The sequence below is a fragment of the Ambystoma mexicanum genome, chromosome 3q (genome assembly GCF_040938575.1).
Source record: "Ambystoma mexicanum isolate Mex_15411 chromosome 3q, UKY_AmexF1_1, whole genome shotgun sequence".
Classification (NCBI taxonomy): Eukaryota; Metazoa; Chordata; class Amphibia; order Caudata; family Ambystomatidae; genus Ambystoma; species Ambystoma mexicanum.
Window position 1 is genome coordinate 967,885,840 of NC_090926.1, and position 14,083 is coordinate 967,899,922.

The following is a 14,083-nucleotide window of genomic DNA, read 5'->3' on the forward strand; positions in this document are numbered from 1 at the left end:
ACATCGAAAAAGGCATTGTTGTTTTGTTCAATAAATTACACGAGGAACAACTAAAAAGTATAAATAAGGGATGTGCACATCTGGAAAACATGGCAAGGACCTTCTTTCTTTTTTCTTTCACCTTATTCAGAATTATTGTATTTTGGCCATATAAAAGCACTCGCGCTGTTACTTAAAATATATTAGTACACTACTTTAAAGCCTCGAGACTATTCATTCTGGTACTTGAATTTTTTTTTAATGAAGCCAAGATTCCAAAGTGCTCAGTACAGGAATAAGCCACTTCCCTTCATTTTACAGCTTCTTGCCTCTTGATTTGTGGACTGTTTTCCAAATAATGTAGCATTATTGACAGAAGAGCTGGTCAATAACTCTACTTATTGGCCCTTACTTGATTTCAGGGGGAAAGCCGGGGACACAATCAGGTGATAAAAGTAAAGGGCAATCACTGCTGTATAATATAGACTTATAGACTGAGGGAAGAGTCGTTATCTCAAGCGATAATGACCCCTCCCGAGCTATATAAGGCCATTAGCACATAATATTAGAAGCAACACATATTTTGGATACATATTTTGGAGGTTTGGCGCTGAAGTAAAACACACTACTTTAATAATGAGAAAGTAAATTGACAAGTTGAGTTAGTAAATTAAATGTGGTCTTATTTTGTAGTATGTAAATAACAAGTTTGTCTTCATGCATTAATAATTTCAATAGCAAAGTTGGTTAAACTGGAGTGGGTTTGATATGAGCATGCATTTTGGGGTCTTGTAAAACAATATCGTTTCTCTATAAGAAAGTGGAAGCATTTCCCCATGCTTTAACTCTCTAATTAGAAAATAGCATGTCACAGTGAGAAAAATTGCTCCTTTAGAGAGAAAGTTTCTTGTTGAAAGACATCTAGCTCGGAAATGGCATTTTTGTTCCTCTGTCTGCTTTTGAAATCAGAATGTTCAGAATGCAGTCAATACCAGCAGTTATTGATGGCACTCTGAATATTGCAGTTGGCTGAGAGGAGGGTAATATGATATCCATGTGTTAATAGCTGTTATTGACTAGTGCCAAGTTCAGTAATGTTATTAGCACCTGCATGCACCAGTGCTGCCAGCCTTCTCATCCGCACTCCTTCACACCTGTACTTACAGTCATTTAACTGTTGTGAATGAGGTTCAGCAGAAGAAGTGCCTTACCACTTAGTTATAGAATACATTTCAAGAACCCCGGCTGGCTGTCCTGCTCCCAAAACATGTGCTGCATTTGGTAAATAACAGAGCAGCGGTAGGACATTGCTGGCCTCTGAGGTGGTACTCACCTGACAGTCACGCTCAGGTCATGGGTCACGCCGCAGTTCATGGAGGCTTTGGTTCCTTTGATGACACTCAGATCACGAGGGGGGCTGGTGATGCGGGTTCGGGCTGGAATGAAAGAAGTAATGTAAGTAACGTGGTCATAGCTGCAATAGACGGATTCCATTGAACAACCCTCCTAAATCCAGACACATTGGATGCTCAGATCAAGCGCTCTCAATGTTTACATGTATGCGTATGTGTGTAGGGATTTACAGAGTCTCAGCCTGGCTGGCAAGTAAGGGAGCACTGCGCACTGAACATCAGGACCTATGTTGAGGGCATGATCTCTTCTGCTCTTACTGTTCCCTAAGGGCAACCATGGTGCCAGGAATTCATGCAGGTGCATGTGCTAGAGTAGGCTCTTGTGTCATTCTCTTGATGTTCCAGGTTCTTCACATTCCTTATAGTGGCCATGCTACTTGTGGCTCATTCTCATAACTCAGCCACAATGTCTTGGGTCTATTTGTTGTGTAATCTATGTAGACAATCGAGTGTGACCAACTCCAATGCTGGCTGTCTTCTCCTTTTTTCTGGGGTGTCCATTATACGTCTAGGCAAACGTTTTTCTAATGTGGTATCTTCTGGACTTGAGATTGCTCAAAAGCTGAAATGTGAACTTAGTTTTCTGGCATTCCCAGGGTGCCAGTGCTACCTTTTGCCCAAAGTCTTCCCCACCGGCCTTGCGCTATCCTGAAATTTTGCAATTCCCCATCAATTTTGTGCCGTCAAGTCTTCGGCAATAAACGTTGAACAGTGGAAAGTCCAGCTGATTTAAAAGTGCAACGGGATCTCGTGAGCTTTTCTGAATTCTGATCTGTACTTTTACTGACAACCCCTGAGCCCCTCTCCCCATCTTGGACTCCCCCCATGACTTTCTTGATGGAAGAAGAGCTGTCACACGGGTTGGTAATGTGACTGTATGCTGGGAAGAAAGAGTTTGGGGCATCCTTGCTTTTCACTCAGTGAGTAATCTTGTAGGCAGTAGGCAGAGTTAACAACTTGCTGAGGTACCATGTGTCTTTCGGCATTCTGATCCCGACTTGTACTGAAATCGCCTGGGCACTGCCACCGTTTTGGGTCCCCCTCGCCTGCCTTGATACCGGGAGCCCTTTGGAAGAGGAGCGGTCATATGGGATGGTCATGTTATGGCTTCTACCATTATTTAATAAGAGCTAATCAGGGCATCCTTCACACTGGGTATCCCAGTGAATGGCAGACTGTAAAGGGGGAAGTACCTATTATAAGCACTGCAGGTATTTATAGCATAAATAGGAGTTTTTAAAGTTGCCTATTTCAATACCTATTGCTAGTTCGTGCAGGGATACAGGTATTAGATTTCAAAATGATTTCTCTAACCCAGGCAGAGATAATAGGTGATATATGTACTAATAGGTACTAATTGCTCTGATAAAGAAACGTATTAATCTTAGTGGGAATTCTGCAACGTTTCTGAATTGTCAGTCTTCTGTTGTCTATTCATCAAAAATGTATGATCTATTTTATATTTTTGAATTGCGTGCACAATTACTCGCAGACACTTGTTGCCCCTTCCTTGTTTTGATGAGAATTTACCTGATGGTTGTTCCCTTCTTCACATGAATAGAAGAAGGAGTGGGGGTGGGGCTGCTGTAATATTTAGAGACATCCTTAAATGTAAAGCACTGCCTTCGGTTGGTATCTCGGATTCAGATATTTTCACTTAAAAAAACGTATGGTCTTTATTTTTATTTGTCAGCCTCTGGGATACTTTACTGTTTTTTTAGATAATTTTTGTGGATTTTTAAGTTCACACTGCTCATTGTATTAGTAGTATATCTAAGAATCCTTGTGCTGTAAAAGGTTTTTAAAAAGAACAATTGTAGTTTGAAGAAATCTTCTAAAAAAATATATAAAAGCGAACTCTGATTCCGATTGCAAAGTAGTTGCTTCTGTAGATAATGAAGTGTAGGCCCTGTTTAGGGCAGTGAAAGCATCTACTGAGCCTGCTTGAGCTGAATTCCTGGCACCTTATGTTGATTTCAGAGGTTGGTTCAATCATTTCATCAGTGATAAAATAACTAAATCCATGCAGATTTTGGGCATCTGTCATGTATGGAGTCTACTATTATTTTCTGCAGATGGGATGTAAGCCGATGGAGAACGGGCTCCCATCCATCCTTGAAAAACTTACAGTCATTTATAAGAATGTAATACCGCTGCTTTAGTCTGATGACCTAGTTCCTGCAAAATGTATTTAAAGATTCTCAACGTCCCAAATACTGAGTCATAGAATTGTGACTTCCTTGCTTTCAGGTGCCTCTTTCCAAACCAATTTAAACAGGTGTAATTATACCATTATTAAAAAAGATCAAATTGAATTCCGAGGTCCTCAGTAAATTCAAAGTATCTATTGTACAATTTGTGGGTGAAATTCCTGAGCAGGTTTCGTTCTTGAAGTTGCATGACCATGTTAGATCTGGGGGCTGCTTAGGAGCAACCAATCGGTACAGAGTGTGCCACCCTCCAGGCGACCAGCAATATTCTGCACATTACTGATGCTGGCCGTGCATGGTTGCTTGTGCTGCTGGACCTCTTGTGGCTTTGGCAGAGTGGGACATGAAGCACCTCTTTCCATTATTTTAAAGTGTACGGTAGTTAGGAGGTGATATTCTGGAGTAGTTTAGATCTTTCCTCACTGGCAGATAACAAGTTGTTCAGTCGAGGGTCGTCCAGCTACACCTGCCTACCGGTGGGTTGTGGTGGCCCCCGGGGCCCACCCTTGCACCCATGATTTTTAATCTATAGATATTTCTGTCACACAAAGATGATGTCTATTGCTTCGGGCATTTCCTCTCTGCAATGGAACTTTGAATGGCCCTAGTTCCGGTGAAGTTTAATAATTCTAAAACAGAATCCCCACAGCTTGGTCCGGATCATCTCTCGAGAAACATGCAATCTTGGTTGCCTTAGCTGGCATTACACCCTCCTTGTTTGTTTCTGCAAGATCTTCTGGATGTTTTGTGGATACCAAGATGCCTTTGCAGCTTTGCATAGAAATCAAGGCTTAGATGGCACAAAATCAACTATTCTTGCAGGGTAAAATAAATTATTTTCTTCCAGCTGATTTCTTTTAAGTGTTTTTAAATCCTTGGTTGTCTGCCACATAGATGGTGGTCACATCTCCCATTTCCTCTTTTAAAGCTCAGATTTCATTTAATCGAGGCTGTTTAACCTATGAAGCTACTAGCGTGGATCTTCCGGCTTATCTGCCTTCCAAACTCTGCCTGCTTTTTGGTAACAGCAGTCTCGCAGGTAAGCACCTTCAATTCTTTCAATCTTAGGGTTTAACTAGCACCCAAAGACAGGCATTCCGTCAGAACATGCCTTGTTTTTGGAATAAGCTTACTTTTGCCCTTTGCTGAGCTCTGACCTTTCAAAGAGAATTTAAAACCTTCTTTTTCCAAAATAGCTTTTGAAGGGTATTTTTGAACAGGTTTATAAATCTCTATATGGAGGCATGTGAATTTGCTACAATATTGTCTACAGATGTTTATGTTTTTAAAGGTTGTTTATCTTTATTTTTAAATTGTTATTTTTAGTAGATGTACAGCACTGCAGATTTCCTATTTTGATAGGTTACACACTCTATACATATCCTAAAATAAATAAATGAACTAATAATTTTACCCCCTTGTTTTCCTATAAGTGGCCATGTCATGTCATCTTGGACTATGGGTCACCCGAGTTGGCCTGGCTACCTTTCACCAGAGGGGCTTCCTCATTTTGTCATATTATTTTCTGTAGGCTTAACCCTTTGTGGCATGCTGTTGTGGAACCTTAAGCTAGCCTGTGACAGCCACCTTTGAAAAGGATGCCTTGTAGTTGGTGGTATTATTATTCATTCTAGGGTGTCACTAGGATGTCCTTTTTATTCAGGCTTCTTGGGTTTCCATGTGGTATGTGCTAGCCATAATATTTGAAGTTTTTTAAGTCGCAGAGGTTGTGTTTTATAAATGCTGCATACCGTAAGGTAGCCGTTGCATTGTGGGGCTCTAGGTGTCCCTACCAGGGCTGTGTTATGTTGGAGAGTTAGATATGCTTAAGGTTTTCAAGTTTTATTAGACTCCACTGTTTGCAAATTATGGCCTATAATTGTATGTCCTTAGATTTGAATTACAAGCTCTTGGTAACCTAGACTCTTGTGATTTGCTTAAAGAGTTCATTGTTTCTTAGGAGCATATCTTCCCGTGAAGTGGTCATGCTATCTGGGGTCCTTATGTTTCTCCAAGTGGCCCTGTCAACGTGTGGCTACGTTTGAGATACTACTCTGCGGTTCCCTACAATGACTATGCTTTTTGAGACTCCCTACAGACGAAATCCTGTCTTGGGATGACCTACAGTAGCCATATTTGTGTGGCAATCCCTACACAGGCCCTATTTTCCTAGACATCCTATGGGGGGCATGTTGCCTTGATAGTCCATGTACAGATCACCAGGTCTTGGTTCATCAAATGGGGCTCAAGTGGTCTTGTAACTGATATGTCCAAAAGGTTGCCAAAAAGTCCTATGGAGTTAGGTTGCCTCTGACCTTGGTAAAATGACAATCTAGTTCCCAAGATTGGAAAGTTACTGGCGCACTACCTACGCTACCTATATTGTCTCAGGATGCCATATAGAGGCAGTGTTGTATTAGGACTCAGCAGCGAGTACAGTTTCTTAAGAGTCACTGCAGTGGTCTTGTGAACTTAGAACTCCCTGGAGCACTCTGCAGTTACCTGTACTGTGTTAACACTTCCTCCAGTGGCGATGTTTTCTTGGCACTTGTTGCAGTGGTATTACTGTCTTAGAAGCCCACATGGGGTCCACATTGCCTTGAGACTCTCTACGGTAACGCATGTCATCCATTTCACACCCACAGTTGCACTTGTCCTAGAACTCCCTATTATGGCCCAAATGGTCTTGAAAGTCCCTCTGGTGACCATGCTTCTTGCAACCCCATATGATGTGCATGTTACCCTAAGATACCTTGTTAGGGGCCCATGCTGTCTTGGAGGAGCCCACAGTGTCCTTCTGTCTTGGAACTCTCTCCAGGATGGAACATATTTTGATTGTACTCCCAGTGGTGAGCATGCTTTAACTTTAATCTTTTCTGTAACCATGTTGTCCTGGGCCTACCATTTTTGGAGACAATCTATGGTGACCCTCTGTGCCCTGTGCCTTGACATTCTCCCCAATTGTCTGTGTGGTTTTGAAAAACTCTACAGTGCACATGTGAACTTTCATATGTATGCAGTGGCTTGTGCTATGTTGAGACACCCCACACTATCGTGTGCTGGCTTTTAACATTCCACGTTGCCTTGTGTTGAAGGGTTCCAACAGTTCCATGTCATTTCCCTAAAATTAATTACTTTGTGGTAATTAACTTAGTGGAAATAACTTTTATTTTTTATTTTTAATACCCTCACCCCCAACTCCCCTTCCCCCTTCATTACAACCCCTCACCCAAACCCCTACCCACCCACGTGTACCCCTTAACCCACAAATGTATATATATATATTTTCAAATTCATTTCAAAGTCATTTACACAAAGTAAATTCCCACAAAGTAATTTGCTGCGTGGAAATAACAGGAGACCCTTCAATAGATGTTTTCAGTACCCAATGGTCCCTTTCTGTAAAGACACCTATGTGTCGAGAATCCCCATACAGATAAGCTAGAGCTCCTCCTACCAGGAAAAGATTGAACTAATTCAACCCCACACCCAAGAGTTCAAAATGAATTGGTTAATCTTTAACCTCTGCTCTTTCTTTACTTCATGGTCCCAACTACCCCAGGAGGGTAACTACAGGACGACGTTTCCAGCAGCTGTCATACTTAATACTTACCCCACACAGTGACGTCCGATGACGCCTCGTCGACTCCACGGGAATTGGTGGCAAGGCAGGTGTAGGTGCCAGCATCTGAAATGTGGGCGGGGCTGATGAGCAGGCTGCCAGATTCCAGCAAGGTGAATCGAGGGATCTGGACCGAGCCGCTGGCCAGGATACGTTCACCTGTAGTTAGACGAGGAGGGCAGAACCATGTGAAACTAAGGGTCAAGGATGTAGACTGACCACATTGTAGGACATACACTAAAGTGTACACAGAATGAACGAGATGGAAGAATGAACATTTAAAATGCACTCATCTTTATATTTTGCATTGAAGCAATAAAACCTGGTCTGGTAATGCCCGCTCATGGAGGGGTTTATAACTATTGGGCACTCCGGAAGGCTTTCCAGGGTGCTAAAAGCAGTTTTTTAAAGCTGAGAAATGGCACGGGTGCCAGTTCTAAACCTAAAAAGAAACCGTGAAAAGCAAAATGGCCGCCATGGACATAAGGAGAAGGGAACTGCATGTAGTCCTTATCCCTTTCATTGATCGAAATGTAAACAAAAAAGTAGTGGAACTATGTTCCCTCTGCCCCACACTCTTTTCTGCATACGCCACCCATTCTCACCGTCACCCTTGTCAACCCATTCAAACCCCATTCCTGGATCCTTCCTTTCCTCCACTCTGCAACACTGTGTTTTAAAACTGTTCTAGTAAGACTGAAGAAAGTGCAATGCAAGAAAATGTATTTAAATGACCACCATTAGTGTGTCATTGTGCCAATCAGCATGCACCTTCATACAGCCTCCCCTTCACCACCCACCATTTGGACTTCTTAAAGAACATGGCCAGCCACAGACACGCCCCTCCCATTGCCTGCAAACAAGTCTGAGCCCACAGCCATTCATACGCAGATCGCACCAATCTGGCCGTTTTGGCTGCTTGGGAATGGCGTTTATATCCCATGCAGCCTATTGAAATAAATAATCCTCTTCCAGCACCTGAGAGATAGTGCAGTGCAGTGTTGCACTGGTTTAATATCAGCAGGGCACAGGTTCAAATCCCCAATAGGGATGAAATATAAAAGTATTATTTTAAAATGTTTCAGTCCTGGAACTGTATCATGGGTGACATAAAGTAAGGCAACGTTGTACCCTTTAGTTCACGCCCACTTTAACCTCTGATCCCTTTCCATTGCAGTCGGTGCCATGGAGGGGAAGGAGCGGGACAGCCTCAGTCTCTGGAGTGGGAGAGGCACAGGGCGAGTGAAGGCTTACCTCTAGGAGGGAAGATGCTGAGCTCCTGCTTCTCAGGGGGCTCGGAACACAGGCAATAGCAGGATATATAGGCCGCCTTCTGGGAATCCTGATTGGCTGGGAGGCCCCATGACAAGACCTCCTGGGTGCTACTATGCAGTGCATACAGCAGACAGGGGAAAGAGGGCGATGGAGAGGAGTATAGAGAGATATTGGAACGAAAGAGGAAATTGAAAGAGACTGGGGCAGAGAAAGTAAAATGAAAATGGGAAAAAGATGAACTAAAGAGGAACAAGACATGGGATGAGGGAATGTGTAGCAGAAAGGAATAACTTCAGGGAAACAGCATGAAAGGCCTACTTGCTACCAGTTCATGGAGGAAAATACACAAACAGAAGTATTTGCACACATGAAAAAACAAGGAATACAAATTACAAACAGAAAAGCATATATAAAGGTAGACGTATTCATTTGCATAGACGAGCTGATAGATGCACACATGAACACACATGGATGAAGATACACTGGAACATAGGATCTAATGAAGTTATTTCTCTCTCACACACACACACACGCTTACAAGAGGCACGAGTACAGATGTAGGTCGAGACAAAAACAAAAACACATACATGGATGAAGAACTCTGCACACAAGAACACACATGGACGAAGACACGAACATAGGCACACACATGATGGAAGATGAACGTAAAACAGAAGCAAAAATATATGATTGGGGAGAGCCAGTTCAAGATGCCTGAGGAGGCTGTGCTCTTAGTACACATGTGCTTTATCGAGCTAAAAGGCTGTTTCTGTCATACTAATGTACACAATCTGTCTGGAAAATCCGCAATGAAAGGCCGAAACAAGCTACACATTGCAATTATGACAGACGTTAATATTTTAATGAGTCCTGAGGAGGCACAGTTTAGCACGAAACACTTGCAGACTCTGACACATGCCATTAAGATTCATTGAACTTTTTTATGTAATTGATTCACTTGTTTGCAGACTGATTCTGCGCACAACACGGCAGTGTGAAATAAACACAAAAGTGAATACACTCGAATGTATATACACAGTACTCATCCACAAAGGCCAACATTCCTGCATTGTCCTCGTCACCAGACACTCATTTATAAAAAGTACGCACGGCAGTTAATCTTCCTTGGGTCATAACAGCCTGTGCAACTCATGCAAGCCCAGACCTAACAAGATGTCCATCTTAGGCAAACGCAGACCTCTCGGGTCGTGGACTAATCCTCGCACCCAGGGATAGGCGCCCCCTTATAAACACACGTCACCTGGCACAGCCTCTGCTGACTATCAGCCAGGGGCCCCCTACAAGGAGTGGTGCCTGCTGCAAGCAGCTGTCAAGCAGAGGGGCAACTACTATGAAGGCTGCTGGGTATCAGATGAGGACAACGCAGGGTGGGAGAAAACCGTGCCAGGGCAGAGCGAGGGTGCATTAGAGAGGGAATATGCAAAAGGATACCAGGACAAAGGGGCAGGGGGCACAGCACAAGGGGGCAATTAAGGCACAATGCATAGGGCACAAGATAGTCAGTGAGAAGATTGGAAACTGAGCCCTAGTCGCCAAGGTTAAGGACCCCTGCCCCATTCCCATGGTTGTGTCTTTTCCCGATTTCTGCTAGAGATGTCATCGAAGGGTTAAATTGCAACTTCACCAGTCAGTGAAATGAATAAGCTTCTAGATTCAGTTTTTTTTGTGTTAAATAATATTTTGCCTTAAGGGAGTGTCATTCGGCCAGAGCCGCCAGTAAAGCGTGAACAGAAAGTTTACTCCAACCAAAAAACTGCAGTATTACCCTCACAAATCTTCTCGAAATGAAAAGGAATGCGGGCACTTACCACCACCGACCACTCTCCCATACCTACAAAAGGCGACGCTGAAATTGCAGGAAAACAAGTACCCAAAGCCTGATACAACCTGCCAATTAACCCCACGAGTGGTGTAAAGCGAGACTTTCTTGCACAACCACGTCTTCAAATGTTCACAAAAAAACAAAAAAAGGACAGTGGGCCTCATTACGACCCTGGCGCTAAGTGGTTAACGGCGCCGTAAAAGGCTGCGGTGCCGTTAACCACTTAGCGCCTTACTACGAGGTCCCTTTGCGGGACCCGACCTTAATGGCTGACATGGACCAGCTGTTAAAGTAGGGACCAGTAAAGGGACCTCGCAGGCAATTACGGTACCGCAATTTGCGGTAACGTAACTGCCGCCTTCCCCATTCCCATTGAGCCCTATGGGGCAAAAATGGGAATGGGGAAGGGCCATGGTCAAATGGGGAAATACCGTCCCGCCAACCTTGGAATGGGCTGGTATTTCCCCATTTCACCATGGCGGACTCGTTACAACACCGTCACCAACCATGGTGCTAATAGCGTCATGGTATAGCGCCGGTGTTGTAATGAGGGCCAGTGTATTTATTGGCTGCTAGCATCATCACCAGAGGCTGGGGCTAGCCGCAGTATAGCCACGCTCCAAATTCTGGTTACTGGGTCAGGGCCCTGCTGGGGCTCTACACCCCCCCACTAGTCTGATATGCCAACCCACCAGGCAGCCAAATTAGCCAAAGATGCAGATGCCTCTACTTTTTTCGAATCAGAAGCGCTGACACCTGTAGGCATCCCTTTGGCTAAACGGGCTGACTGCTAGGAGTTGGCTCCTCACTCAAAGAACAAAAGGAGAGGCCAGGCACCCCACCGCTCCTTCTGATTCTTAGTGAGAGGCGCTATCTCCAGTAGGCAGCCTTGTCACTCAAGAAGGTCCTTGAATGAAAGGGCTGCCTTCTGGTGGTTAGCTCCTCTCATTAAGAAACAAAAGGAGAGCTGGAGTGATATGATATATGATATGATATGGCATTTATAACTCACCTATACACAAGTGTTTCAAGGCGCGACGAGGCAAGGGAGGGGGAACAGAGGGAAGAAAAGACAACGATCTTACTAGGCCATGTGACATTGAGATTGCGCAAGTGCAGGGGAGGGGGGAAAGGAAAAGTGCGGGGTGAAGAGGGAAAGGGGCAGTGCAATACATAGGATCAACAGTAAAATAAAACTAAATAAATAAGAACAGTAGGTAAAAAAGTGCAGCCAGCTGGTGGCAAGTGCAGGGGTAAGTGCAGACGTCAAGTGTCATGAGCTGATAGTGGACTGTAGGGATACAGAAACAGCCCCCAAGTGCAGGTGTTGTCTGGAAGGTGGTGCAGGTGTGCAACTGATGGGGGACGGGACCTGGGACCGAGATCAGAGGGGAGTAAGGTGGTCAGTGGAATTTCAATCAGAAGTTCACCAGGGGAGAAGAGGAGAGAAGGCAGAAGCAAAGAGGAAGGTCTTGAGGTTCTTCCGGAACCGGAGATGGTTCTCCTCAAGTTTCAACGAGGCAGGGAGGATGTTTCAGAGGGAGGCCCCAGCCGAAGATAGAGATCTACCACCAACGCGTTGCTTGGAGAAGCGACTGACCCTGCGGGAGTTGGAGGCGGATGATCGAAGAGCTCGAGAAGGAAGATATTTAGGAAGAGAGAGTTAAAGGTATTGAGGACCCAGACAGCCTTGTGGACAATGCTTAGGGTTTTGAACTTAATCCTCACAGCCACTGGGAGCCAGTGCAGAGATTTCAGTGCTGGAGAGATACGGTCCCTGGTCTTGAGGCCAAGCACAAGTCTTGCAGTCCTGTTTTGGAAGAGTTGCAGAGGGCAGAGAGTAGAAGCAGGCAGATTTAGAAAGAGGCTGTTGCAGTAGTCTATCCTGGAGAGAAACTGAGCTCTGGAGACAGTGAGCTTCTGGGGGAAGGAAAGGAAAGGAAGAATACCTCTGAGGAGGTGCAGCTGTTAGTGTGACTTCCTAGAGATGTAAGAGATGTGAGGAGAGAAGGAGAGTGTGGAGTCCAAGAGGACCCCAATGTTTTTAGCCGCACAGGTGGGAGCAGGAAGAGGGCCAAGAGAGGCCCGCCAGAGAGTGAAAGGAAATGAGGGAGCAGGTGTGCCGATGAGGAGAATCTCAGTTTTGATGGCATTAAGGCAGAGACCATTGGCGGCACACCACTCCTGAGTGCACTGTTATAACTCCTTTGGTTTGCCTGGCCTCTCCTTTTGTTTCTTAATCACAGGCCCCCCCACGGGCAGTTTACCAGCAAGGCTCGGAGCCCATGACCTAGGAACAAAAAGGAGCAGCTAGGCGCACCAACCCGTATTCTGGTCACACCCCTAACCTAGCACCCCATCTCAATTCTGTGTCCCACTTAAAGCACTGCCAGGGGTTGTTTGCAGAGTCAGGGACATCTTCTATTCCTATTCTGGTAAACTCCAGTGGACCCCTAGGCAAAGATAATAATGTTGCATTTCTTTAGCCACAGGCCCCTGAACGTCCCATAGGGGCGGGAAGATAGAGGGCCGTGGGGTTTAGGTGTAGGGCATAGGCAGAGGGGCTGCCAGGAGAGGGCAGCTGCGAGGTGCCGTCAACATTAACTGGCCATGGCAACAAACAGGTGGCCAAAAAAAGAGAGAAATGAAAGGTGCGAAAAAAGGCAGCAGGTGCCAGGGCAAGGCTTGGTCTCCAGGAGAATAACAAAGGCAAGAGGAGGAACACAAAGGGCTACCAGGAAGATAGCAAGCACAATGGAAAGCAAGCACACCCAGCGCGGGTAAAGCTTGCTTCAAGGAGGGAGACGGAGCTTTCCCAGTTTGCTTTGCCATTGCCTTTGCGGTCAAACTCACTGTTTAATTGCAGGGCGAGCAGGGAAGAAGTTGGTGAGCACTTCGCTCAGCATGCGGTGGACTCTCTGATCAGCTAAGAAGGAAGGAGCAGGAGATCGAAGTAGGGGCCAGAGAGGAATAATTCCGGAAGGCAGCCATAGTGCGGCAGTGAGCGAGTACCCAGGCCCTGGTGAAATTGACAAGCTGAGAGCCGGGAGCCGGCGGCCTCAGAAGGAACGCGGTGAACAGAAGGGAAAAGCACAGCATCTATTGAGGGAGCGCAGCAACCGGGCAGAGCAGCAACATCATTTATTTGCAGACAAGGATCCCCGCAGGCTGTTTTTGATGTTTACAGCCCCTGCGGCAGGTACTGGTTGCAGCTGGAGGAGGTCTGGGGGCTGCGCCTGTTGGTTGCTGCGGCGGTATCCAGGCCTGAGATTTCGAAACGCAGGACTCAGCCAAAAGAGTCCCTGTATGCGCAGCTCACAAAGGGGGTAAAGCTGGCAAGTATAATGGCGTACAAAAATTAAGACAAAACAAGGCTTTTTTGATGCACAGCTGAGGGGGGGATATGAGTGCAGGAGGAACATTGCACAGGTTTGCACAAAATACTCAAAATGGCAGAGGAGCAGCCCAAAAAAGAAATCGAGCTCCAGGAGTGGGCCTGAGCGGCAGAAAAGGGATTTGGGAGTGGGTGTCTGGGGCACTGGGAGGGGTGGACCAGAACAGGGAAATGTCACCCCTACTGAACAACGAGAGCAGTGGAAGCGAGTTAGGAGGGTCAGGAGAGGAGCCCCTCCCCAAGGGGCAGAAGAGTCAAAGAGAGGCGTCCGGCACAGCAGCAAAAGCAGCAAACGAAGCCCCAAGAAAGAAGAGCAAGAAAGAGAAACAGAAAGGTACTTTGAAAAAC

The 14,083-nt window shown here is 45.4% G+C and overlaps 1 protein-coding gene across 7 annotated transcripts in view; it reads right to left on the minus strand.

Annotated features, from left to right (window-relative positions):
- The window catches only part of SDK2 (sidekick cell adhesion molecule 2), a 1,531,827-nt gene that overhangs the window by 336,227 nt on the left and 1,181,517 nt on the right, over positions 1-14,083 (minus strand). For all 7 annotated transcript variants that reach the window (XM_069655112.1, XM_069655110.1, XM_069655117.1 and 4 more), the window contains exons 11-12: positions 7,215-7,382; positions 1,313-1,415 (exon numbers count right to left, since the gene is read on the minus strand). In XM_069655112.1, the coding sequence (XP_069511213.1) occupies positions 1,313-1,415; positions 7,215-7,382 (271 nt within the window). The remainder of the gene's footprint in view (positions 1-1,312; positions 1,416-7,214; positions 7,383-14,083) is intronic.